The sequence below is a fragment of the Podarcis gaigeae genome (genome assembly GCF_964106915.1).
Source record: "Podarcis gaigeae genome assembly, chromosome: 5".
NCBI classification, from domain to species: Eukaryota; Metazoa; Chordata; class Lepidosauria; order Squamata; family Lacertidae; genus Podarcis; species Podarcis gaigeae.
Genome location: NC_139681.1, coordinates 92,154,267 through 92,181,999, shown reverse-complemented (window position 1 = coordinate 92,181,999; position 27,733 = coordinate 92,154,267). Strand labels below are relative to the sequence as shown.

The 27,733-nt window shown below is 44.7% G+C and overlaps 2 protein-coding genes and 1 long non-coding RNA gene across 3 annotated transcripts in view; 2 read left to right on the top strand and 1 right to left on the bottom strand.

Moving 5' to 3' along the window:
* LOC310845125 overlaps nucleotides 1-17,668 on the bottom strand; it is a 34,621-nt gene extending 16,953 nt beyond the window's left edge. The window contains exons 1-2 of the long non-coding RNA XR_014564486.1: nucleotides 17,554-17,668; nucleotides 15,820-15,882 (exon numbers count right to left, since the gene is read on the bottom strand). This is a non-coding gene — a long non-coding RNA (uncharacterized lncRNA). The remainder of the gene's footprint in view (nucleotides 1-15,819; nucleotides 15,883-17,553) is intronic.
* On the top strand, nucleotides 205-12,961 carry LAMP3 (lysosomal associated membrane protein 3). The gene is made up of 6 exons (XM_083739976.1): nucleotides 205-601; nucleotides 2,717-3,486; nucleotides 5,021-5,143; nucleotides 7,556-7,613; nucleotides 10,238-10,405; nucleotides 12,360-12,961. Exons 1-6 carry the CDS (start codon nucleotides 550-552, stop codon nucleotides 12,497-12,499), a joined length of 1,311 nt encoding a protein of 436 aa, XP_083596102.1. The 5' UTR covers nucleotides 205-549; the 3' UTR covers nucleotides 12,500-12,961.
* A 24-nt stretch (nucleotides 17,669-17,692) lies between the features above and the next one.
* The window catches only part of MCCC1 (methylcrotonyl-CoA carboxylase subunit 1), a 31,498-nt gene continuing 21,457 nt past the window's right edge, over nucleotides 17,693-27,733 (top strand). Inside the window, exons 1-6 of the mRNA XM_083739471.1 lie at nucleotides 17,693-17,903; nucleotides 21,477-21,523; nucleotides 22,022-22,161; nucleotides 24,133-24,228; nucleotides 25,959-26,080; nucleotides 26,845-26,992. Of these exons, the coding sequence (XP_083595597.1) occupies nucleotides 17,839-17,903; nucleotides 21,477-21,523; nucleotides 22,022-22,161; nucleotides 24,133-24,228; nucleotides 25,959-26,080; nucleotides 26,845-26,992 (618 nt within the window). The 5' untranslated portion in view covers nucleotides 17,693-17,838. The remainder of the gene's footprint in view (nucleotides 17,904-21,476; nucleotides 21,524-22,021; nucleotides 22,162-24,132; nucleotides 24,229-25,958; nucleotides 26,081-26,844; nucleotides 26,993-27,733) is intronic.

Sequence of the window (27,733 nt, the reverse complement as noted above, 5' to 3'; positions counted from 1 at the left end):
CTGCCATTCCCATCACAGAGCTACAACTGAAGGTGGTTTAACAGTCAATCCATCTTCCCATGGGTCTCTGGGAACTGTAGTTCTGTGAGTGGAAAGGGGGTCTTCTAACAAACAACTTTCAGCACTCCTAGTGAACTACAGCTCCCATGATTCTTGTAGGTAGGTCAGGACTGTTTAAAGTGCTATCACAGTGTTTTAAATGCTTGGTGTGAATGCAGCCCAAGGCACGTCAGAGAGAATTAAAATGCACTGGGCGGAGAACAATGCTAATCTTGCTTCTACTTTCAGCTCCACCAATGTTCTTCAAGCACTTTCTCAATGGTTCAAGGATGCTTCCCCACAATCCATTCTTGCTTTGCATGTAACATTCCAGTTCTTGTGCTGGACTTCCCCTTTGCTCGGAGCTTTTTGCAAGAGAACAGCGAACTTCTTGTCTCCCAGAGGAGGAGGCATGCTAGGCTGGTTGTAGGGAAGAAGAAGAAAGAAGCAACGCGTACAAAGGTTCCTTGGGGCATCTGATTCGTGAATTTTACTCTTAATTCCTTCACCATGAGCTGGGAGAAGAACCTGTTTGTGGAACTCCTCCTGGTTGCATCTGGGGGTGAGTAGATCAGTATACCCAGTTATCACTGTATTGTGGGTTGTTTTGTAAGGATACAGGGATACAACAGAATCTCTAGCTCTTCTTTGCCTTTAATAGCTGTGTTAAAAGAGATAGTGTTTTCTACAGGCTTGTTGTTTAGTCGTTTAGTCGTGTCTGACTCTTCGTGACCCCATGGACCACAGCACCCCAGGCACTTCTGTCTTCCACTGCCTCCCACAGTTTGGTCAAACTCATGCTAGTAGCTTCGAGAACACTATCCAACCATCTCGTCCTCTGTCGTCCCCTTCTCCTTGTGCCCTCCATCTTTCCCAACATCAGGGTCTTTTCCAGGGAGTATTCTCTTCTCATGAGGTGGCCAAAGTATTGGAGCCTCAGCTTCAGGATCTGTCCTTCCAGTGAGCACTCAGGGCTGATTTCCTTAAGAAATCAGCGGTACAGCTTGTTAAGAAATCCTTAAGAAATCTACAGGTACAGCTTGTTAAAAGCTGTGTTAAAAGAGATAGTGTTTTCTACAGGTACAGCTTGTTATGCAGGAGTAGGGAAAGCCTGTACAGGATCATCTGGTGACAAGATCCACTCCCCACAACCACCTTTGAGCTTTTTCCTGAAGAGCTTTGCTGCCATTAACCTTCCTTGCAGCCCTGAATCAGGTGTGGCAAAGCTTTGACTTTCCATATGTTGTTGGACTGTAACTTCCATAATCTTTGGCTATGCTGGCTTGGGTTGGTGGGAGCTGTAGTTCAGAAACATCAGGAGGGACCAAAGTTCCCCAGCCCTGCCCTAAACAAGGCATGTGCAAAGAGGCTTTAGAGAGTAGCTGCATGGGGTTGTTTACTGCAGTGTTTTTGATAGAAAATCTAAGTTTCTGGGTGGTTTGGTCTATTAAAGAAGCCTAAATATGAGCACACCTCAGTTGTGTTTTCTGTTTTGTACCAAATACACATGTTAAAGATAAATACGGAGAGAGTATCAGGCTACTGCAAGGTTACAAAATACTGTGGAAATAGCCCAGAAATCAAATGTAGAAGAATGGATGCATGGGATTTGCAAGGCAATCTTGCCCATTTTGTCAGACTCCCTGACAAAAGGTTCCATGGGACAAGAATACAGTAGTTCTTTTTAGATCTAACTGGCAATTTTATTCTACTTAAATATTGGAAATGCAGAGGTGTTTATGGTCCTGAGTTCAATCAGCAGAACGTTGTTGATAAAAATGCTTGATCCAACCTAAGCTAACTACTTTCCAGTCCTATTGATTTTAGTGGAAGAGTTAAGTACTGTACATGTGCATCTTTTGCCTCCTGGAGTCAGTTTTCTTCTACCTATCAGCAGATCCTTTGCAGGGCTGCAAGTTCCTTATGTGGGGAGTGATATTAGGTTTCTGAGATAAATGTGTTGCAGGAGGTCTTATTCACTTGAAACAGACAGGACATACATACTTCTGCTTGCCCCATCGCTTTCTCCTGGGGAAACCTGCTGTTTACCGTTGCATTGGAACAAACATCAATGGCTTTATCTGCAGATTGGTGGGACAAATGAAAAGCCACTCAGACCCATGCCTAGAAAGTCGGAAACCTATTGGACTTTCTAGGCATGGGGCAAGTGGGAAATGTGGATGAGCCCTAAGAGCAACGCATTTGAGGAGGAAAGGTGTACAGGTCATCACTGCTAGGTCTGGGCGATATCTGGTTTTCAACATCATGATATATCACCAGCTAAACATTGCAAAGTACTGATATAGCACGATGTCTGAAGTAAAGATAGAGCTATTTTTCAATTTTGTGATGTATTACCAGCTATATATCACAATATCTGAAATAAGGATGAAGCTATGCAAAGGCATTGGCTGGCTTCACGGTTTTTCCCATGTGGTGATTGTTGCATAGCACACGTGCACAAACATACATCATAATTTGCAATATATTGCCAGGTCAAAAATTATGAAACCGATATCATGATATGGACTTGAGACTGGGTTTGGACAATATATTGCCCAGCCCTACTCACTTCCCATGTCTCCGTCTTTTCAGAGACATGACTCGAACTGAGAGAGGCTTAGAATGGAAGGGGTTTTTGGAAACGAGATTAAACTTACTCTCTGCTTGTTTGCAGCTATTTTATCCTGCAGTGGAGAGGTGCAGGTTGAAGCAACGCCACAGCCCATTTCAGTCTTGCAGAGAGCCAATCAAACAATCACGACTCTTCCATACAGTCATTCAGAATTTTCAGTCACACAGATAGGCAAGCAATCTGTACAAGAGGCTACCCAGAGAACCCAGTCAGTGTCAGCATTACCTGAAGATACTAAGATGGTAAAAGCAGATTCTATACCACCAGCCAAACAAGTTTCAGTCCACAAACAGGCAAACACAGCAGCCACTCCTCTAGAGGCAGCTGCAAACCCCACAAGTCCAACCAGTCAAGCTGCAAGTCGCAGAGTGACTAAAACTACAGTTGTTGCCAGGAGCAGAGCTGTGCTATCTGAAACGCAAACTGATGAAGCTGGAATCCACGGAGCTGTAAAAACGACAGCGGCTGCTCAGAGGACAGCTTCACAAACTGCAGCCCCAAACAGCTGGAACACTGCAGCTCCTGCTTTGCCAGAGAAGGCAGGAAATGCAAAGAAGACTGTAGCTAGAACAAGCGATAAGTGCATCACACAACATGTGCCAGCCGGAACGCCAAGAGCAAACAGTACAGCCCACAGCAAGATGTCATCTGGGCATAAAGCCACTGTTCCTGAGCCAACAGCCCCAGTTGGGCCAACCCTCACACCCAAACCATCGCCAGCTGCAACGGGGGCTTACAGTGTTTTTAATGGAACTGCTGAGTGTATTAAAGCATCAGTTGGTTTGACAATGATAGCTAAAAATGGAAAAACAGTAAGCTGCAGCTTCCCCCTTTCCCATTATTCCCCCCCATGTTTTTTTTTTTTCATTCAAAAGATCAAAACAATCAGTTAATTCCAGGAATTGTGATTCTGAGTTCCAAAAGCTGTTTCAGAAAAGCCTTAAGTTTGCATCTATAGCATGGGTAGTATCTCTTGCCGCCATGCAGTCAGCGCAAGGATTACTGTTCATGCAATGGAACTTCTCCCTTTGCCTTAACAACAACTACTACTAATTTCTTAATTGTACCCTGCCCATCTGACTGGGTTGCCCCAGCCACTCTGGGCAGCTTCCAAGATATATAAAAACATAATAAAACATTAAACATTAAAAAGCTTACCTATACAGGGCTGCCTTCAGATGTCTTCTTCTAAAGGTTATTTAATTACTCATCTCCTTGACATCTGATGGGAGGGCATGAACCCCCAGAGCAGATTCAGGGGGTGAGCCGGGGGGAGAGATGGAGGAGATTCATTGCAAGAACCCTTGCGCTAATGGAACAAGTGACTTACTGCTACTTAGTGATACATGCCTTCCTCCCCCCCCCAAAAAAAAAAAATAATTACAGGAACTGTAGTTTACACCTCACAGCGCTACAATTCCCATCACCCAGGACTCTTTTGGAGGAAGCTATGTGCTTTAAATGTATTTGAATTGATTCAATTCATACCCCAGGAGCCCAGGGCAGCAAACAAACAATTAAAAGATCTTAAAAGCAATTCCCGTGCAGATGCAGACTGGGAAAGATCTCAACTTAAAAAATCTTGGTGAAAGAGGAAGGGCAACAAAGACAGTGCCTAATATTCATGGGGAGGGGATTCCATAGGATAGATGCCACAACTTTGAAGGGATGGTTCCTATACTGTGTGCAGTGGACCTCATGGCAAGAGGGTATTTTCAAGGTGCCCTCACCTGTAGAGTGCAGTGACCAGGTATATAACTAGGTACCTGAGGGGTGAGACAACCTTTCAGGTGTTCTGGTGCCAGGCTGTATTGGGTTTCATATACCAAAAGAAGTATCTTGAATTAAGCTCCATAGCTGATTGGCAGCCAGTGAATGCTGCAGATGTGACCAAACTCTGACGTAAGTTATTGGTCGGACATAGCACTAAATCAGGACAAGGGAGGTATGTGGAGGAGGTATTGGGAAAGGGGTGTGTGTGAACCTGTAGCTCACTTCTTCGTCCCCATTAATGACCAGCAGCGCCAGCCCACTCAGATGGGGAGTGTTAAGAAGGGACTGTGCAAGAACCATTCCAACCTGAGCTATGTGATGGGTATAAGAAAAGGCTCCTAGAGGTGCTGCTGGAAGCAAGTGTCATTGAAATAGATAGGACTTCTAATAGTTGGCAAGGGACTATAACTGTCATCATCCCTGACCACTGGCTGTGCTGGGTGGGACTGATGGGACTTGGGAGCCCCCCAACATTTGAGTGGGTGGGCAGGTGCACAGGTTAGCCACCCCTGTTTTAGAAAGAAAGCATGTGTCGGGCTGTGTTGGGATTCATGCGCCGTTTCCCTTTTACAGAACAACCTGGAATACTTCAATATCAACCCAAACACCACGCGTACAGTTGGAATGTGTGGGGTTTGGGTGTCGACTCTGAGAATCTCATTTGAAGGTGGCTTCATACGTTTTACTTTCACCAAGGTAAGCATTTCACCAGATGTTGTTTTGAGGGGAGTGAGGAGGGGATCCCAGAACGTTGGGAATTTTCCTTGAAGAAAGTGATTTGACATTTGGCTTTGGCTCGGTTTCAGTGGTCGAGCATGAATTTTACCTTAGTTCAGTAGGCTAGTTTCTACACATGCTCACCCTTATTTTTTCGGGAAGTTTTTAACGTTGGCCTACTAATAACTTCTGGTTTGTGCATTTAAAGTGGATTAAAAAAGCTTTCTCTGCCACACTGGAGCAGCAAATCCACTTCAAAAGCAAAGCAAAGAAATGGAAATGCGGCTTAAGTAGGAAAATGCATTGAGAAATATGGGGTAAGCAAATGATTCACGAGAAGCTATGTAAACACCCTGCAGGCAAATTGGGATGAAAGAAGCAAGAGGGATGTTTATTGTTGTACAACTGCCCGTTAAACATGTCAGGGGATGTGTGTGCTCTGTTTTCTCAACAGGGGACATGTGAGAACTCCTTGTTTGGAAGGGCCCTTTGCCAAACCAAATCAACACCCTAGTTGTCAAACAAAGACCCAATTTTAAGTGTTTGCTCCGGCTGCTCTAAAGAGAGCGGTGTTGTTTAACTGAAGTAAGAGCCTTAGAAACTGTTGTGTCGTTGAGAGCCACATCACAGAGTGGCTTCAGTGAAGATGCCGAGGTAAAATTTTGAGTTGGCCACCCCAAGCAACACCCTCCAGAAGCAACACAACTATTGGTGCAGCATTGCACAATACGGCCTCCTCTTTAAGATAAGCATTCAGAGGCTGTTGAGTTTGAACCTGCTCTTTGAAATATATGCAGGCATGAATTCGGCTGCCAGATTCCCAGTGTGTGTGTTTGCCTTTCAGAAACTATTACAGAGGCCTTATTCTGATCAGTTAGATGTGGTTTTGTACAAAGTGTGCCTTCCATTAATATGACGCATGCATAACCTGAGATCAGGTGTTGTGTGCTACACAAATTGGATTGTGAAGTGTGTGGGAGGGAGAAGCTGTGTACATGCTATACCTTTAAAGCGTATTTGAGGCACATTTCCCCCCTCACGTTTATTAAGCATTGTTGGGAACTATAACTCTATGAGGGGAAAACTCATGCTGCCCAACTTTTTCAGATCAAAAACCAGGATGCACGTCTCCCAGGGCACATTCCAAGGGAGTTACTTAAGCTGCGTGGCAATCTCACCCTGGAAAAAACACTTTTGGGGGGTGCCATCTTGCAAGGTGCCCAAAAGGCCCTTTTTTTGGGGGGGGGGACAAGAACGCATGAGGTCACTTTGGCTGGGGAAACCCAGATGGGTTTAAATAAAATAAAATAAATAAAAATAAAAACTTTTTCCAGGACACTTGGTGGGTATGAAAACGGCAGTGCTTAGAATTCTTTGAGGTAAAGAACGTGCTTCAAATGTGTTTTAAAGTTACAGTGTAGACACAGCCAGAGAGAAAAAATGAAAGTGTCAAGCCTGCTTTTGGGGCTGCTCAGAAATGGCTTTCAGGAAGCTTCCAGAACAGGAATGGGGAACTTCAGGCCTGGGAACCAAATACAGCCAGACTTCCAGTGCTCTGTTGGGCCCTTGGGACTTTCCCCGGGCCACTGCCCTCACCAGCCATGCCCTCTGACTGCTTTCGCCTTGGCAAGGATGGAGGATGGGGAGACAGTGTGTGGTAGAAAGGTCAGGCTTTTCTGTGGCTCAGAGTAGCCTACTGCACGTAGGTTAAGAGTCATATCTGTTGCCTCTGGCCTCACCCGCCACTGAGATGTGGCCCTCAGAAGATTCCCCATGAGGAAGGTTGCAACAGTTGGCCTTGGTAATAAACATTGCTAAATGAAAAATATTCTGATGTACCCTGGAGCCCTCAGGAGAGTGCTTACCCCTCTTGTACCCTGGCACCTCTTGGATGTCACAAGAAATACCAAATTTGCCGGGTGTCTGAAGCATTTCCCCTTGCTTTACCTAATGGTAGGGCCAGCACTGACTTGGAGGCTTTGTTATTATATGGGCAAAGGTTCCAGTTCTAAATGTTTTGCTCTAAAGCGCCCGAGGAGCATGGCTACATCCCTGCTGCAGGTACCATGTGGACCAAGGAACTGCTTTTACAGACATGCACATCGTACTTCCCAACTACAGAGCATGAGTCGAACACTCCAGTCCTCTATGAAGGGCAAATACACTTCGCAAGCAGCTAGCACAAAAGAAAGCTCCCTTCTGTTGTATTAGAGGAGGATATGTGGCCTGAATAGGAAAAGGTTTTAGTTGGTTTCCACTGAACTCCCTCTATCTGCCCTTGGTCATGAACCTTCTATGCATCTTCTTGTGTTTTCTAAATTGTAAGCAGTGATATTGAATAAAACTATGCTTGCTTGCTTCCTCCCCCACCTTTCTTTTTTTCTTCCCCAGAGTGGAGAAGTGTACTATGTCAGTGTGATTGAAGCTTCTTTAACTGTACCATCTGAGGGTAAGTGACATGGTGATTCTTCCCCTGCCTTTGAACAGTTAGCAATTACGAAATCTTGAAGCTTCTCTTAAGAGTCAAGGCACTGGGTCACGCGGAGCCACCAAAACTCATAGCTGGCATTTGAGTAGCATGTAAAGGAAGTTGTCTTTTTCAGCACTTTACTGTGTGCATTGATTTAAGATGTGCTGGGGATGAATCAAGCTTTCCGTTTCATTTTCTCTCAGCTTCTATTTTCTCTAGCCTTCAGTTTGACATGTTTCCAAATCAATTTGCATTTTTTTAAAAAAATAAATCATGAAAATTTGCATGCAATTTGCTTACATTTCTCTTAATATACACATTTTTGTGCACTAAACTGAACACATATTTCCAAGCAATTTTCCCTAATATTATGCTCCGCCCCCCAAAAAATTATATTGGGTGGTATTCGGCTAAATTTTATCCAGCTGCTGACATGCATCTGTCTTGAGAGACAATGGAGTGTGCCTCTGGGGGTGAAGTTAAACCACTAGAGGATCACAGCGCCTGCTGTGGCTCAGGAGCATAGCATGGGCAGGGGCTGCCAGGGTGATGGCCCTGGGCGCATTTTTCTGCGGGGCGCTGCTCACACCACCATACCAGCCCTGTGCCACTTTGCAAGGCTAGGATCAAAGAGTGCATGGCTGCTGTGTCCTTCGTAAGCCACCCTCCCCGAGCCACTTTGCAAGGCTGAGATGATACGGTGGGAGCTGGGCTGGCAATACAGGATCCCTTAGCCCTCTGTGCCCTGCCAACCCACCCCAGGCACCAACTAAACATGCCCCACCACTGCTGGGGCTGCAGAGACTGGTAACTTCTAACTACTGCCTCCTGCATTATTTCTGCTGTGTGGGTCATTCCACGTCAGTTCAACACGGCCATGCCACCCACCATCTTGGATTTTGATGAAACTTGGTGTACACCCTTCCCTTATGGTTGAAAGAAAGACACTTAATTTTTTCCCCTCTATCACAAACGGTTTCGATTTTATAGCACTTCAAAGTTTCATGAAATCTGTGTTTCTGTCCCTCTTGAGATCCTCGGCCTTGTGTACATTTTATTTTATTTTTCCTCCATAACCAATGATTAGATCTCTTTGAAATTTTACACAGCTCAATAACATGATGAGGATTTCAGGAAAAAATACACCAGCACTCAAAAGATTTTATAAATGCCTTAAAAATGTATAAATGTAGTTTTTTTGGTGGAGGCAAGAGGCACCATCTTAGACGGTGGAGGGGGCTGAAGCTGCATGCCTTGCATTATGTATGTAATGAGTTTGTGGGAGAAGTGAGATTGCATTTAAGGATTCCTGGGTCAAGACTTTCCTTCTTGCCACCACACTGCACTTTTTCTGGATTGCACTTCTGAGGCTTATTTTATGAGGATAAAAAAATGCACTCATGGTCACCATAGGTGTACTCAAAGTCAGTGGAACTTGAGCATACATTTCGAGTACTTCTTAAAGTACTGACTTCAAAGAAGCCGACTCTCTGCAGAATTAGAATTGTAGCAGGCTGTTCTTTTCCTGAATAATCATCCACTAAGAGTCAGTTGAATAATAGCAACACATGAAACCCCTCTCCAATCCTGGGAACTGTAGTATACCCCTCACAAAGCTATAATCCCCAGAACCCTTAAGAAACCAGTTCTCAGAAGTCATGTGCTTTAAATGTATAGTGTGTGCGCAGAGCTAGTTTGACCCTAGTTCTGCATAAATATGCACAAATGTCTAATGACCAGGTGGAACAGGCATTATAGGAGACAGCTCCAGAAGAGGAACCAAGAGAAAGCTGGTCTTAGCAGAGCCGGTGGAGGGTCCTCACTGTCTTGTCTGCTGTGGTCAGGTGGAACTAGTGCTATGGAAAGACAGTTCTGGGACTGGAGGAGATGGATGGACCTGTAGCCTGCCGTATGTGGAACATATTTGCCTTACACCATCAGGCATCCAGTTCTAAGTAGAAACGGGTGGCAGACTGGCTGGCCAGTTGGCAGGTAAACAGTCTTATGATAATGAGGATTTGTATGGTGGCTTTGGGTCGCTCATGGGGGTTATCTCAGCCCCTGAACAGATCTGAGGTCTTAGTGTTTGCATTTGAACTGCCTGCAATCATAGCTGTCAACTTTCAGATTTGAAAATAAGGGATCAGCAGCCTCACCTGTCCTGGGGCCAGTCTACGGGATATCTAACAATCCAGGATAGCTGCGGAAAGCAGCGGGAAATGGCGCTGGAATAAGGGAATTTCCCGCAAAAAAAGGGAAGGTTGACAGCTATGCCTGCAATCCATCCTCTAAGCAGCATACCTAACAGCAAACCGAACAGGGGAACATGCTTGATCTATAGCGGGGTTTCCCAAACTTAAGTCAACAGCTGTTTTTGGACTGCAACTCCCACCATTCCTAGCTAGTAGGAGCAGTGGTCGGGGATGATGTGAACTGTAGTCTAAAACCAGCTGGAGACCCAAGTTTGGGAAATCCTGAGTTATAAGATCACAGCTCAAGCTATGCAGCGCCTACTGCACATCAGTTGGTGACCCTTCATTCAAGGAAAGATTTTGCCTCCAACAGCACCATTTGTCATTTCTTTTTATTTCTGTATTCTTCAGGTGTGCTGTACAGTGGAATTAAAAGCGACCAGCTCTTTTCAGTGCCTTTAGGGAATTGCTTCAAGTGCCTCAGCATGCAAACCATAGAGATGTCCGACAACCTTCAACTCCTGCTTTCCAGCTCTCAACTTCAAGCCTTTAATATCATTGGCAACCAGTTTGGGAAAGGTTGGTAGCAGTGCTTGTCACTGGACCTGTGTTGAGGCACTCCTCGTTCAGTTGATTTAAACACACCACTGTGAGCAAGTCCAGGCCAGTAGCATGTTTTTAAACAGCTAGACACTCCTGTTGCAATCAACATTGTGTGAAGCATGGTTCAGTTTCAAGTTATTATCAAGGACTTTCTCTCAAAAAACATATGAAATGCAGGGTCAGGTAGTATTCCTTGCTTTCATTTGTAGCTTAACTGGAATAGCTAGTTTGTTAATTTCACCAGCAAGCACATAGCAACCCGTGAGACTGTGGCAGATGGCAGCTCCTTTCCCACGGCAATTGACAATTGCATGGGGATTGCAGATAACCTGAATGCATGAAAGGGGATTCCACTTGCTATCCCCAGCCAATGTGCCTTCGGCCAATGGTCTGAACAAAATCAGTATGCATGCAACTGTGGGTGCAATCTGTAACCCTGCCATTTAGGTGCGGGATTCCCAGCTGCACAGAGAGATGTGCCATTCACACGTTGAAATTTATAAGCATAACCCACACCTTCAGTTGAACAAGTGAGGGCCAAGAAGGTGGGATCCAGATCCTCATACCCACGCGATGGCTGATAGGAAATGTTCAGTTCACATTTCTGCACTGAGCTTGTAAATTTCTGTTTAGTCCTCATGAAAATTCGTCAACATTCTAGCGTGCGTATCTCGGCACCTTCTCACTTTTATGCAGCTTTGCCCAATATACATCTTTGCAATTCATGTAATGAATTGTGTTTGTTATTTTCACATACTTGTGCATTATTCTCAGTGATGTGGGAGTGGATAGTTCTTTGGGGAAGTGCAGGCTCAGAGATGACTGACTCATGAGATTTCAATTCGGTGATCATTGACAAGCTCTAGCTTAGCTCTGACCATGATGCTGGCGTCTTGGCCTGCACCGAAACCTCTGCCTCCAATACTGTTGGTCCAGCTACCTCAATGACCGTTCCTTGTTGCAGTCAGAGTCCAGGCTGTTGCTCAGGGTGGGGTTCATGGCACAATATTGTAGACATGTGAAGACTTGGCAGAGGAGTTTCAGTCCAAAGAGTCTTCCCCTCCACTCTTGCTTACTGACATCCTTTTAACTGGGGATGCCAGGGATTGAACCCAGAAAGGTCAACCCCTGGGCCATAGCTTCTCCCAAAAGGATTGGGGAGCCACTGTCAATTAAAGTATTTAGTATCAGATAAGAGGAACCAATATGTAAGCCATTCAGGCAAAGGACAGGTAGAGGGAAACCATACATCTAGATCTGCAGAGAGAGACCCAAGCAGTCTCCCCACACCAACAAGATTCAGGGGCATACTTTGGTAATCTTTCATAATATAGTGCCCTGTGTGAGGCCAAAATCTGGCGTCCTCCAATGGATCTTCTCAGTTATGGATCTTCTCAATTTTGCACCCCCTCGGCTCAGCGCCCTGTGCAAAGGAACCGCCCATCCTCCCTAAATCCGGCTCTGCCAGACTGAAAAAAGTTTTAAAGCTCTCCATTGAACCAGACTGGTCTGCCAGCATCATCTGACTTCCCAGGCCAAGAGGATTCTGAGTCTCTTGTAAATTCCTAGCCAAAATGAACTGTAATTCCCAGTGCCTGATCCACAGAATCCCCAGTTTGCAGCCCTGCCATGCCCAATATAATGGTTTGAAATGGACTATAGATTGATGGCTCAATCCCTCATTAAAGCTAGGAAAGGTTCCAAACTACCTCACAACAATTAACTTTTTTAAAAAAAGTTGCCTTCCATGAGCATTGGGGAGAGGATATGCTATGCATCAAGAAATTAAAACTGACCAAAATGGCAGCTCTACAGACAGTGCTCGTGGGTTTTTGTATAATTATCAGTAGCTGTATTTTACTGAGCAATAAACTGATGAAAGCATATGATAATTGTGTAATATGCCATAACATCCTGATTTTTATTGCAGAGGAAGAATGCGCTCTTGACAGAAACAAGAGATTAATTCCAGTTACCGTGGGCCTCAGTCTTGCAGGATTATTTGTCATTGTCTTTGCCACCTGTGCGATTTACAGAAGAAAGCGCACCTCAAGCTATGAACGAATCTAAACCACTTCATTAAAGATCTGTGCAGCAGCGAGTGAAAAGGTTGTAGATAATGGAACGCTCTGCTTCTGCCTACTTATTTGATTGTGGCAACTACAATTGTAAATTGTGTTGTGTATTGACTTGTGTGCACTTGAAAATTGACACTATTATGTTGTTATTTCTATATTCATAACTTGCCTTTCTGCTTAGACAAGAGCAGATATATATATATATATATATATATATATATATATATATATATATATAGGGCTACGACCTTTAAGGAGGACGCAGCAGATTTTTACAATATTTTTTCAGGTTTCCATCTTCAAATAAGCATTTCCCCTTCTCTCATACAACAGGGAATGCTTCCATTCTATCTTGTCTCATCTATAAGCTAAGGGTGTATGCTTTTTGCTTCAAACTATGGTTGTTTTTACTCATATGCAAATATAATTAAATTAATAAATTAACCAACTAAAATTTCTTTAATTGTGTCCTATCCCTAATAAGAATAATCTCTTTTTCTCTCTTTCACACATACAGAAACATATACACATCTCACCCACATCTCTGTCTTAGGCCAGAGTGGATCCAGGAGAGCCAGAACAGAAAATGGTCCAGGGAGCTCTGTTTTTACACCTTTCTGGACAAAGGCCTCAAAAGAAAATTCCAGCACAGCTTTGATTAAGGAGGTGCCACTCCCCATGTCCTAAACCTAGTATGGACTCATGTAGCCAGAGCGATGGGAATTTGTTTTTGTGGATGCAGGTGGTAGCATTTATTATTCAGATAGTTTGATTAGATCTAGATTTGAGCAATGTAAAGACACGCAACTATTTTTGGAATGCAATGATTGCATTGTGAAATCCTGTGTATATGACTTGCAACATCACTTCCACTGCAGTGACTCATTTAACACTTTCCCATCGGGTCTCCTGAAGCCTCTTTACCAAGAGAACCAAACAAAAGCCATTATTATAATCATACATGCAAGACATAGTAGGGTGGAGTGTCTCCCAGGTTCGTAAGTCCCCCAACATTACATGGAGCCACTGGCAGAAGAACAGGAGTGCAGAGGGAGTGGACCTACCCAGTGGCGTAGCGTGGGTTGTCAGCACCCAGGGCAAGGCAAGTAATTTGCGCCCCCTAACTCGTGGATTTGCACCCCCTAACCCATGGATTTGCGCCCCCTAACCCTAACCCCCAGATGTTGCGCCCGGTGCGGCCGGCCCCCCCTGCACCCCCCACGCTACGCCACTGGACCTACCCTGGCACCACTATTCCAGTAGGGTGCCATCGTGGTGGCCCCCCACCCCCTGGACACGCGCCGCATACCTCCCTCACACACCAGGTGCCACACCCCCACGGGCAGCGTGTCATGCCCCCAGAACGCGCACCACACCCCCGCCTGCTCTCCAACCCCCGGTAGCGGAGCATGCAGCTTCACCACTGCTTGCAGCTTCCCAGAATGGTACATGGAGACATCTCCTCAGCTTTCTCTGGCCCTGGGAGCAGATCCTGTCTCCAGACAACTGTAGGGGTTTGTCAGGGGTCATGCCATTTGGGCCCAAGAAAAGGCACACCAGGTTAGCCTCACAATTTTAACACTGAAGCAACCTTGCCAAAGAGTTCCCTCCCACCCCTAAAAGTGTTTGATAGATATGATTTCCGTAGAGGAAAAACAATTACTGCTACTTGTGAAGAGTGGCATACTATCTGCTTTACTATTACAGGAGTCGTGAAAGTGCTATAAAATGTTACCATTGTGGGGAAGGGCATAATGACAAGAATATATTTTTAAAAATAATTGAAGTCATTAGGCCTTAATTGATGCTTCAACGCCTTCCACATGTGCTGTGTCAGCAAGATTTGGGGCGTCACATGGCAAAACGGTCTGTGCTTTCCCAAACCCACATTCCCAACATGTTCGCACTCCTGTCTCAGCGACGTCTACGTTGGCTTGGTCGTGTCCGCAGAATAAAGATGGCAGGATCCCCAAGGATGTGCTCTAGGGGGAGCTGGCTTCAGGCACCAGACCACTACAAATATGTAAATGTGGCATGAAGGCTGCCAACATCAACCTCGCTGTATGGGAAACCCTTTTGGAGGACCACAGTGCCTGGAGTCAGACAGTCAGGTTGTGCATCCACAGCAGCGACCACAGGAGGAATAGCCACTGGGAGGAGCGCAGAGAGGAGAAATGCCATGGGGTACCTGCATCAGCAGAACTGTGCGTCTTCATCTGCCCCAGCTACAACAAAACATGTCCCTCCCATATCGGTCTCTACAGCCACAGCAGGTGCTGCAACCTTCCAACAGTTTGACTTCACTCCCAAATGTGCCCTCCTCCATTGTCTGCAGAGACAGATGAATGTAAACAACTGACGTTATGTAACCCTATTTATATAAAAGGTCATTGGGGTTTTGTTTTTTAGGGTTGCAAGGATCTCATCAACTCGGACATTCCTAAATTCTTCACAGCTTTCCCCGCCCTCAGCTGTTTATAGTGTCTTCTTGTTTGGAATCTTGGCTTCCACATGATCATATGTCTCACAAGGGATGCATTTTCTATGGTGATTGCTTCAAATGCAAACCATCAGTTTATGAAGAAGCCCTGCTGATAACTAAACAATTTCAGAAAAAGGAATGATAGGGGAATTAACCTTACTAGATATTGTAGACAAGCTGTATGTAAAATGTGAAAACACTAACTCCTCCCTCCCTCATGTGCCTAATTAAGATGGCACCACCAGTGTATTCAATACATTTAATGTATTTTTAATCTTTGTTGGAAGCCGCCCAGAGTGGCTGGGGAAACCCAGCCAGATGGGCGGGGTACAAATAATAAATTATTATTAATACAGAGTAACAAGCAAAAAGAACAGGTCTCTGCCCTGAGAAGATTACAATCTAAAATTCAACAGAGAGAGGCTATTTACAATTACAGGTGCCACATAATACTCATTCCACAGGGGTAAGAAATTGATATTTTAGTGTGGCAGCAGCTACTCTTTGGAACTCCCTGCCTCCTGACATTGCCATCAAGTGCTCCTACGGAAGGAAGGGTAGGATGTAAATTCAATAAAAGCTGAGGCTTTTGCTCCTTAGCTGTGAAGATACATGGCAAAATTGCACGTCACAGTACTTAATCAATTATCACTTAAGTGTATGGTAAAGAAGGCAGTGTCCTGTGACTCTTGTCTGACTGAAGCATAATAAATGCATTATACAGTTTATTTCTGATTTTGGGTTAAGTAGCAGAGCCAATAATTTTGACAAAAACATGATTCAGAGGTCATCCTTGGAACACTGTTTTTGTTTATAAAAGAAATGCTTACCAAAATTGGTGGGGTCCTTTTCCTTGAGCCCTCCTTTCTCTGAAGGTAGAATATTCTCCATTCCTGTAGCAATACGTCAAATTTATTTTGGCATTAGAGACATTTTACATGCATGCAAATATTCAGCCCCATTAAGAGGACTACTAATTCCCATACATAGGGGGAGAAAATAGTTTCCTAATCACACTAAAATATGTGTCCTCCTAATGTCAGTAAAAACTCCTATTTATTGGCTCATTAAACAACAACAACGCTGTCTCGTTTGTTTTTTTAATTAAAGCTTAATGAGAACAAATTCTTGTGATGATTCACATTATTAAGCTGCATATTGTTGTTTTCTAATCTAAATGGACAAGTAACACACGTTAAATGCTATTTAGCAACCTCTTTTTCAACAAAACTCAGCATTGCTTTCCAAGACTGCTAAATGATTACAAAGGTTGCCACCTGGTGTACAGAAGCGCATATTACCCAGGCACCAAGGAGTAATACTGTATTGCAGTGTTTTTCAACCACTGTTCCGTGGCACACTAGTGTGCCGCGAGATGTTGCCTGGTGTGCCGTGGGAAAAATTTGATTCCTATTCAAGAGAATTACTTTATATATAGTCAATATAGGCACAGAGTTAATTTTTTTTAACATTTTCTAATGGTGGTGTGCCTCGTGATTTTTTCCATGAAACAAGTGTGCCTTTGCCCAAAAAAGGTTGAAAAACACTGCTGTATTGAACTTGATCTGGCTCCATGAACACTCAGTCACACCTACAAAATGGGGATAATTGGCAAAGTTTTCGTTGGTTTGCATTTTGGGCAAAGCTTGTCTAGTACGGTGCTTCCCTGTTTCTGCAATGCTCTCCCCAGAGAGGCTCATCTGGCGCCTTCGTTGCATATATTTAGCCGCCAAGAAAAAACATTCCTATTCTTCTATATATCTCCTATATAAGTAGAAGCACAGAAATTTCTTTTCACAAAAAATAAAAAAAATATGCACAGGTTGCCTCAAATAAATATTGATAAACTATATTTTAATTCTCTTTCTTTTTCTTTCAAGTGCTCTGTGTTTCTGCCCATTGTCCTGTTGCCTTTGTATTCCTTTGCTTCCAGGGAATCGAGTAGATTAACGGCCTGCCCGTTTTAAAATTTATTTTTTAAAATATTGAATGTATACACTGCCCTCCATCCGAAGATTGCGGGAATTGTACTCTTCGCAAATGATACAATGGAGTACGTACTTGGTTTTGACCGATAAACTTGTACAAGGCTGGGATGTGTGGGGAAACCAGGAAACATAGTTTGATGCTGACTAGCTGATAGTATTTTTCTTTTGTTAACAATCACTGGAAGGAACCCCCACCCTGCCTTGTAACTCATCTTTTCAGCTTGGTTATTTAACATGCTATTATTTTCTGCTTTATACACCTCATGGCTATCTATCTATGCTGCCTTATTTTCTGCCTTATACACATTATATCTATATATATATATATGCGCGATTTTAGCTGTTCTTATTTTCATCTGTGAGCTGTCTTGAGTCCCCGACAAGTATTTATTTGTGTTATAAATACATATAGAATAATTATCATCTTCATTTTGCTTTGTACCTGGTGACCGAGACCCATTATTTGTTGTTTTGCGTTGTTTCATATTATTCTTACTATAACTTCTATATAGAAGGCTCGCTGGTAGATATATATTTCTCTTTTTTATTATTACTGTCTTAAAAAAACCCACCCACCACTTGCAGACAAATAACAAGTGTTCGTGTTTCTGAGGTGGCCACACGCAGCTCTCTGCTTTTCCCCTCAGAGAGGCGACAGCCCTCCGCCTTCGCCGCCTCAACCTGAGGCGGGAACGGAAGAATTCGGCCGAGAGAAGGGCGCTCCCACTTCCCGCGTCCTCCTCCTCCTCCTCCTGGGGCCGCCCATGCCCTGCCTCCTCCCGGGCCCTCCTGATAGGCCCCTCCGCCGCCGCCGCGGCCCAGCCTCCCGTTCCCGCCCAGCCCACCTCCCTCTCAGCAGCCATGGCGGCCTCTGCTCTGGCGGCGGCGGAGTGGCGTCTCCAGGCCCTGCGGGGGCTGCAGTGCCCGTGAGTGCGGCTGGGCCCCGGCAGGGAGGACGGGGCGCGCAGCGGGAGAGGAGGCCCCGCAGGAATGGACGGGCAAGGCCGACGCCTCGGGGCCTCGTCGTGGGTGCGGGGCGGGAAGCTGAGCCGCAGCATCCCTCCCCCTCCCCGCTTTTCCTTCAGCCGGAGGGGGAAAGGGACGAGGCTTCACCCCGGGGCTCGGCGGCCCCAGAGAAGAGGGCGCCCCTGAGCATGTGCAGAGTGCATTTTTATCCCACCCTCCAATCCGCAATAACAAGCAGGACACTTCCGCATGTCTTTCGTCCGAGGCAGAGTAGAGCAGGGATACTTCCACTGTTAATTTCCACAAAAATGCTGGGTTGGTATTGGGGGGAGGGGGCGTGTTAAGTTTGTGCGCTCACAGTGAGGGGAATGGGAACCCTTCTGAGTAATAATAATAATAATAATAATTTATTATTTATACCCTGCCCATCTGGCTGGCTTTCCCCCACCACTCAGGGCCGCTTTTAGAAAAATATTAAAATACAATAATTCATCAACTATTCAGAAAACAGTGCTCTCATTTAATAAGAAGCAGCTTTGGCTCCTTCAGATCTTCCAGATCTTGAAATAAATAAATACAGGTGTGCCAGGGCCAGATTTCACCTGACCAGCTGGCAACTTGAAAGGGCATTGGAGGAATGCGTGTATGTTGTCCGGGAGGAAGCAAGATCTGTTTTTCTCAGGGAAAGTGTTACTCAAGAGATATTGGAAGGAAATGTTTGAAAACTGATGAATGACTGTTATAGATAGAAGAGGATTTACCCTGCTTGACTATTTTGTGGACGGGTTATAACAGGCATAGGCAAACTCAGCCCTCCAGATGTTTTGGGATTACAACTCCCATCATCCCTAGCTAACAGGACCAGTGGTCAGGGATGATGGGAATTGTAGTCTCAAAACATCTGGAAGGCTGAGTTTGCCTATGCCTGGGTTAAAAGCCATAGCAGAAATTGGTAATTGAATAGGTGATGTGTAGTGGGGGTAGAAGGGATGAATGTATTTTGAAATGATAGTTGGAAAAGTTATTTTGCTGGGAGCAGCAAAGGAAGGGGGAAAATAAATTATGGAAGATCAATAAAAATAATTGGCAAAAAAATGAAAGGGCATTGCTTCATTGCGGCAGTGTTACTATAAGCAGTTTGCGTATGGAAAACCGTAGGGTCCCGGTGATGCTACAAAGCATTGCTGCCAATGAGTGGGTTAAGTTTTTGTGTTTTTGTCTGCAGAGGCTGGCACGACTGCATGGAGCAGCTAGAAGAAGGGTGGTAGTGTTTGGATGAAATGGACCTTAGGGCTGTACTCTTATGTTGCTGGATTGGCATGGGTAAACAGTTCCGGTCATCTGTAAAGAGAGCCAAGCAAATTCCTGCATTGCAGGGGGCTGGACTAGAGGACCTTCGGTGGTCCCTTCCCACTCTACAATTTCATGATTCTATATACTCTTCTAGGACACAATAGAGGAGCTCTTGTGGGATCAGGCCAGAGGCCCATCCAGTCCCACCATTGTGTCCTTACAGTAGCCAGCCAGGTGCCTATGGAAAGCCCATGAGCAGGACATGAACACAACAGCGCTCTTCACACCTGCCATTCCCAGCAATCGGTCAGAGGTTTACTGCCTCCAACAGTGGAGGTAGAAGGTAGCTATTGTGGCTAATAGCCACTTATAACCTAATCCTCTGTGAATTGGTCTGAACTTCTTTTAAAGCTACCTGTTTGCTGGAAGGAACCAGACACCCCGAATGGCTCGTCCTTGTGGAAATTGTTGAAGGGGTGTGGGATTTTGCCCTGGGATGGCCAATCCAGTAACATATGAATTCAAAACAACTAGGCAGGGGTGTAGTAGGAGAAGGACCTAAGTAGCTGCACCCCGTAGGTGAGGCAATATTGCAACCAAGCTTGGTGGGATGAGCCCCATCACTGGCTTTCAGACATTTGATAAGGCAACTTTCTGTGCTCCTAATTGAAATCATTATAGACCGGGCATACTTTTTGAGATGGCATAAACAGTATTTCCAAATTTGGCCTCACCACAGGAAAGGCAATGCAACACTGATTGTCTTGTTCTCTGTCCTGGGGAAACCCAGCCAGATAAGCGGAGTATAAACATTATTATTATTATTATTATTATTATTATTATTATTTGCTTCCTAGCCTGGAATTTCATACTTGATGCTGTATACTGAGCTGACATTTCTGTTGACTCCCAAGATTTCTCTTTTGGTTAGTTACTATCAGTTCAGACAATGCCATCAGCACATAGGTGAAATTAGGGTTGTATTACTTTACACTTAACTTACAGTGGTGCCTCGCAAGACGAAATTAATTCGTTCCGCAAGTTTTTTCGTCTTGCGAGTTTTTCGTCTTGCGAAGCACGGTTTCCCATAGGAATGCATTAAAAATCAATTAATGCGTTCCTATGGAAACCGCCTTCAGACCAGGTCCGGGACAGTCTGTCCCCCGACCTCTTCTGAAGTCTGAGGGGGGGGGACAAGGGCTTTTCTTCCCGCCCCCAGCATTTTAAAAAACCCCGGGACAGCATTTTAAAATGCTGGCGGGCGGCAGCGAAGGCTTCGCTGCCGCCCGCCAGCATTTAAAAATCGCCCCGGGACAGCGGAGGACTTCTCCGCTGTCCCGGGGCGATTTAAAAGCCCCCGGGAAGGCAGGCAGGGGGGACAAAGACTTTTGCCCCCCGCCCGCCTTCAGAAGAGGTCCCGTGCCTGCCTTCCCGGGAGAGCGGAAAGTCTTTGCTCCCCCCCTTCAAAAGCAGTCCGGGACAGAGGAGAAACACGCTGCGTTTCTCCGCTCTCCCGGGAAGGCAGGCAGGGGGGAGCAAAGACTTTCACCCCCCGCCCGCCTTCAGAAGAGGTCCTGGACCTCTTCTGAAGGCCGGCGGGGGAGCAAAAGTCTTTGCTCCCCCCGCCTGCCTTCAAAAGCCGTCCAGGATAGCGGGAAGCGCTTCCCTGCTATCCCGGACTGCTTTTAAAATGCTGGCGGTGGGGAGCAAAGCCTTTCGGCCCCCGCCGGCCTTCCTGGACCTCTTCTGAAGGCCGGAGGGGGGGGAAGGCTTTGCTCCCCACCGCCAGCATTTAAAAGAGGTCCCCGGAGATTTCCCTATGGGCTTTCTTCTTGCGAAGCAAGCCCATAGGGAAATTCGTCTTGCGAAGTGCCTCAAAAAACGGAAAACCCTTTCGTCTTGCGGGTTTTTCGTCTTGCGAGGCATTCGTCTTGTGGGGCACCACTGTATATGGAACCACACCTGACTCTTCTTCTCTGGCTTGTTCTCAGCCATGTAGATATGACCAAGTGTACATTTTAAGTGCCGCGTTCACACAGCTATGTTCTTCAGATCTGTTGTTACCATGTAGTAGTTCAACTGCAAAAGGAATTGTTCTGGATCAGTCAGGATTTTTTTTTTTCCTTATTGGGTTCCTCTACCCTTAACAATTGTACCCAGCATTTTATTTCCACCCCAGGAATAGCTCTATCGGCTAAATTTCTACTTTTGTTTTATACTGTGTTGTTTCCCTCTTACAGAAAATGGATCTGGACAGCAAGGGTCAGAAAATACTCTTCTGCAAAAGGTGAACTGTTTGGATTATTGTATTTACAGGGAAAAAAATGTGTTTTTAATGTTAACATTTTCGTAGCATCAGCTCTGCTTTTTTAAAAAATTAAATGCTCACCCTGGGTGCTTGCATCTGAAAGTTTTATTTGCAAAGAGCTTGCTGAAGTTTGGCAAGCAGGTAGGTGGCAACAGTGTTTCTTTACATATTGAGATTTCCTCTAGAAAGGGTAAATCCAGATTAAACGGGAGAAATACACAAACTGACATTTTGATGGTAACCATATTGTGTTGATGCTGCAAAAAACTTGCATGCACGAGGAGCACCCATCTCACACAAAAAAACCCCACCTCTGCAAGCACCCAATTCCTTAAGCAATGAAGCTTTTATTCATGATGTGGAAGACATGTTAAAAATAATAATAGGAATGAAGTTGTGGTACTGTTAGCAGTAACAATCATGGTTTAACACTTTTGAAACTTACTTTCTCCTTTTCTAAAACAAACAAACAAACAGGACAAAGAAATATTGAGAAAGTCCTTGTAGCAAATAGAGGTGAAATAGCATGCCGAGTGATGCGGACTGCCAGGAAGATGGGAGTGAAATCTGTGGCCGTTTACAGTGATGCTGACAGGAATTCAATGCATGTAGCAATGGTAAAACACACATTCATTAAAACATGTAAGGGGCCAACCCTGAAAACAATTGTGAAGAAGCGGAATTAAGTTGAACATGCAAAGCTGATTTAAACTGAGTCAGATTGTTGTTCCATATGAAACTGGGTTGTCTGCTCTGCCTTCTCCCCTCCTTGCGGCAGATTTGTTCCCCAGAGTTGTAGACGTCAGCTTTCCGATTGTAAATTGAAGTGACATCTTTTCTTTTAAAAGAAAGGGACAACTGAACTTGGAAGAAACAGAAAATGCTTGTACAGTCATACCTTGGTTTTCAAACAACTTAGTTCTCAAACCTTTTGGCTCCTGAATGCCACAAACCTAGAAGTGAGTGTTCCAGTTTGCAAACTATTTTTGGAAGCCGAACATCCGATGGCGCTTCTGCAGCTTCCAATTGGCTGCAGGAGCTTCCTGCAGCCAATCAGAATCCGCGCTTTGGTTTTCGAACATTTTGGAAGTCGAATGGACTTCTGGAATGGATTCCATTCAACTTCCAAGGTACGACTGTAGTAATTAATGCAAACTGTAGTAAAGTTAGTAATATTTAGAAAATTATTCTTTGGTCAAGCAAAGAGAGTGAGGCCTTGTGGGAGTTTCATCAGCCACAAGGACCCTGGGAAAGGAGTTGTGTATCTTTAAAACCCCAGACTAGCTGACTCCTCAGCTGAAAGGTTTATTAGAACCGAGGAAGTCTTGATTTAACACCTGTGTTCGAATGTGTGAACATCCCCCCTCCCAGTGATGCTATCTGTCCTTGAATTGCTTGGGAATGTATCGCTGGTTAGTTTCCACGGAAGGGAGGAAGCCTTTGATTAAAAGTTGAATTCTAAATTGGCCCAGCTGTCAAAAGGTAAATTGATTGACCAGCAAGCCGATCATTGGCGCATTCAAAAATAATTTGAGTCTTATGATTGGCTTGAAAGTTACGACGCAGGTTGCGGATTGGGAATAAAAGATCAGAGGATTATCTGCTCTTTGCTCTTTGCCTTTACTCTGCAAATCGCAAAGATGCCAGGCTCTATTGTTCCAGCTTAATAGGCCACTATTCATCTTTTGAGATGGAGATCTTCAATCGACTTCGACTAGCAGAGTCCTAAAGAACATCAATTGTCCTATCTTTGTGTTAGAGTTGTGAGTATGTAGACTTAGTCATACTATACCAATTTATTATTTTCTTATCTGTAATGCTCAAAAGAAGTGCCTGCTATTTTAGCATGTTTCTTATGTTATTTTAAAATAAATCCTTTTAGTATGAAACTGTTTTAGTTGTGTGCCTTTCCGGGGGGAATAGCTAAGTCCTAGCCTTACGCCTGGTTACGCTCTACCGTAGAACTTCAGTCTGCAAGACTGTGGATACAGCTTGTGGAGTAGGGGGACGGCCAAGATAACGGGTCACAGCCTGCTCCCTGGGTTGTGATTTTGGGTCCCCTGGACAAGAGGGAGTGGTGGCAGCTCTACTGAGACCTATTTGTTGTGTTTGATAAAAGTAATACGTCTGCCAACCCTGCCCTGGTGCGTCCTTGCCTGGCCGGAGAGCAGAGGCAGGAGAAGGGAGGGGCAAGAGGTTGGAGGCGACCGTTACTACACAAACATTTCCACATCTGGAAACTAATGACTCGGTCCTGCTTTATTTGTATCTAGCCTTATTTCAGTTCCCTGGAATATGTTGGAAAGCCAATATACAGATTTATTCTTTATATTGCAGATTCAAGTTAAGGGCTCTTTATTTTAAAATTTCAGACCTACACAGTTTCTTATGTATAAGTCTCTGTATACTCAGTGGAACTCAAAGTAGTCTATAAATTCTGATTCAATTGCGGTTCTGCTGTTTAAGGTGTCCCCCCCCCCCCCAAGAAAAAGGTGTCTTGGAATGTAGCTCTAAAATTAGCTGTTCTGCAATTGTCTGAAATGTAGCCAAATAATAATGTAAACACAGGTCCCTTTATTTCATTACAGGCAGATGAAGCGTATTTCATTGGCCCAGCACCATCTCAACAAAGTTACCTGTCCATGGAAAAGATAATGCAGGTGGCCAAAAAGTCAGCAGCGCATGTATGTGTTATAATTCGCTTCTTCATTCAACCTGCTTATACATGTATTTTTAAATGGATGTCAACTCTAGATGCTATTCAGTATTGAGTTTTGCAGGGCAGCCAAGGCCTTAGGAGCAACTTAGCACAGAGTTTTGTAGTTCCACAATTGAAGAGATTCTCAGCATGGTAAATGTGGAGTCCTGCATGCATCATGTCGACAGTTAGAAAGACATGAACTTCACTTTAAATCAGATAATTTCCCTTGGATCCCCCACAAGACATTAGGGGTTGCACTCCTGTTCGCTTTTGCCTTTCTCCACTAAAGCTACTTGTGTGGCTCATCTGAACTTTACGGGGAGTGTGTTCTCTCATGTGCTCCTCCTTGTGTACCTAAATCAGCAGGAGAGGCCCTGCTTCATAGTGCCTTGCGCGTTGCTGAGGGGAAGTTGGTGAGGATATGGGATGGGACTTTATTCGTGATGGCACACACATTGTGGAATTTGCTTCCACCTGAGGGCCACCTGACTCCCTCCTTAGTGTTTCCCACCAGAAGCCAAGGATATCTTATAATAATAGAATCCCAGAATCATAAAACTGTAGAGTTGGAAGGGACCCCAAGGGTCATCTAATCCAACCCCCTGCAATGCAGGAATATTTTGCCCAATGTGAGGCTGGAATCCACAATCCTGAGATTATGATTCTCATGCTCTAATCTTAATCATGAGCTTTCCCATTTAGCTAAAACATTGCTATTTTCTTTTGACTCTGATATTCCAGTTGGTTTTGTTTGTTTATACATTTGCTGGTATTTTAGCTTTCATTTTGAGTTTGTAAGGCTATATGTCTAGCATTTTTTTATTAAAAAAATGGATTGTGTGTTTATTTCATAGGCTTGTTGTTTTATTTTGCTGCTTTGAATGCCCGTTTGGTGGAGAATGCTGTAAACAAGTGGTTCAAATTAATTATTAGGGCTTTGGCTACATAGGGATCTGCTTTATACCAGATCAGATTTCTTCTCCATCCAACTCAGCATTGTCTGCTTTGACCACCAGCAGCTCTCCAGGAAGAGGACTTTTCTAACACCTTCTAATGAGAGATGCCAGGAAGAGAACCTAAGTTATTCCACATGCATTGAGCTGTGGTCATTTCCCATAAAGCTGAGCTAGGGAAGGCTGTGTATGTTGCAGCACTGCTGATGCTCCTGTAGTGTTCTGCACTTGGACAGAGCTTAGTAGTTGCATCAAGGGTCCTGGTTACACTTCAATGACGCAACATGTGCTAACTGAAGCAAATGAAAATTTGTGCATTAGATATAAAAGTATAGAGCTTCGTGTGCCATAAGCCAGGCATAGGCAAACTTGGCCCTCCAGATGTTTTTGGACTACAACTCCCATCATCCCTAGCTAATAGGACCAGTGGTCAGGGATGATGGGAATTGTAGTCCCAAAACATCTGGAGGGTTGAGTTTGCCTATGCCTGCCATAAGCAGTTAATAAAATGGTATTTCCAGTATCCAAGCCCAGAACTTGATTCTACTTCCTCACTGACTTTCAAAGAAAGCTACAAGAAACCAAGGCAGACTGTGGAGCACCAGAATGTCCTTCTGATGAACAATATCCTTCAGATATTAGGTCGCTGCATTTGGGGCTCTGTGCAGCTTCTGAAATAGTTAATTGAGGGAAAGCTCATGCAGGGCACTGTGAGACCTGCCAGTCTCATACAATATGCCCTTGATGCTTCCTGTTTTAGGCTATCCATCCAGGCTATGGCTTCCTGTCAGAAAACACAGAGTTTGCAGAGCTCTGCAACAAAGAAGGAATCATTTTTATAGGTCCTCCTTCATCTGCCATCAGAGATATGGGCATTAAGAGGTACTCTGTTTTGCTTCACGGCTAAACCTTTTTATACAGGGATGTTTACTATAATGGTTAAGATGGTTTTGTGTCTGACTGTGATGGTGCTTTACCAACCTAGTGCTCTCCAGAACTTTTGGACTACAATTCCCATCAGCCCCAGCTGCTGCGGCTGATGGGAGCTGTAGTCCAGAGTGTCTGGAGGTTACCCAGTTTGGGCAAGGCTGTTAATATAGCCTTGTGTTTGGGCTCCCCCATCCCCTCGTCTGTATGTGCAATGAATTAAGCCTACAGCATTTTCACTGGTCTGTGGGAATGACCACAAAGCGATACGGTGAACCTCAGCATGGAAGGAAATCTAAACTGTGTACAAGGCTGTAGAGCAAGACTAGAATCAGGTTTCAGAGCGTGACATGGCAGTTTTCTTATGCAAGCATAAAATTTGCGCTTTTTGAATTTAGCCCTCATAGAGTTATGGGAAGAACTCTATAAAGAAAAATAAAACAGACAGGAATTTCCCATGTGCTAAAACTTTTAAATCTCACGGGCTGATCAGATAAGCATTTTATATGCTGCATGTTCACATACTGGCAAGTTCTACTTTGCCCCCTTGTGGCTCCCTAGCATGCATACATGGCAAGGAATACGGTTCCTTTCTGTATGAGAAAATTGTAATGTTGGAAGCAGTCCTAGATTGTGGGAATAAAATGCAGACGATGAGATGTGTAACAAGAAGCCCTCACTGACATTGCCACTGAGTATCGAAAAATATTCTTTTGAAGCACTTCCAAAGCTATCATGTCTGCTGCCGGGGTTCCTGTTGTCGAAGGTTACCATGGTGAAGATCAGTCTGACAATTGCTTGGAAGAGCAAGCCAGAAGAATAGGGTATCCAGTCATGATCAAAGCAGTTCGTGGAGGTGGAGGAAAGGTAAGGGCAAAGGAATTTGATCCTCAGCTGATCTACTGTACAAACAGAACAGAGCAAAGATCTTCAGCTCTGGTAAATAAATGCTTAAGGTGTAATGTGCCAATCACTGTGCCAGCCTGATATCTCGGACCCTGGTCATGCTACAAAGTTATCCTATATGTCAAGGGTGGCTAATCTGTGGTCCTCCAGATGTTGCTAGACCACAACTCCCACCAGCTGCAGCCGGCATGGTCAATGGTTAAGGATGATGGGAGCAATTTTAGCCACATCTAGAGCACCACAGAATAGTCATTCCTGCTGTGCATTAATAGTGAACTCAACCTCTTTGTGAGAATCTATGTAATCAAACAGCACCATTCATATTCAGGTTTGCAGGAATACCAAAAAAATAAAACCCACATTGGGAGGAACCTAAAGGGACACGGGTGGTGCTGTGGGTTAAACCACAGAGCCTAGGGCTTGCCGATCAGAAGGTTGGTGGTTTGAATCCCCGCGATGGGGTGAGCTCCCGTTGCTCGGTCCCTGCTCCTGCCAACCTAGCAGTTCAAAAGCACGTCAGAGTGCAAGTATATAAATAGGTACGGTTCTGGTGGGAAGGTAAACTGCATTTTCATGCGCTGCTCTGGTTCGCCAGAAGCAGCTTAGTCATGTTGGCCACATGACCCGGAAGCTGTACGCCGGCTCCCTCGGCCAATAAAGCGAGATGAGCGCCGCAACCCCAGAGTTGGCCACGACTGGACC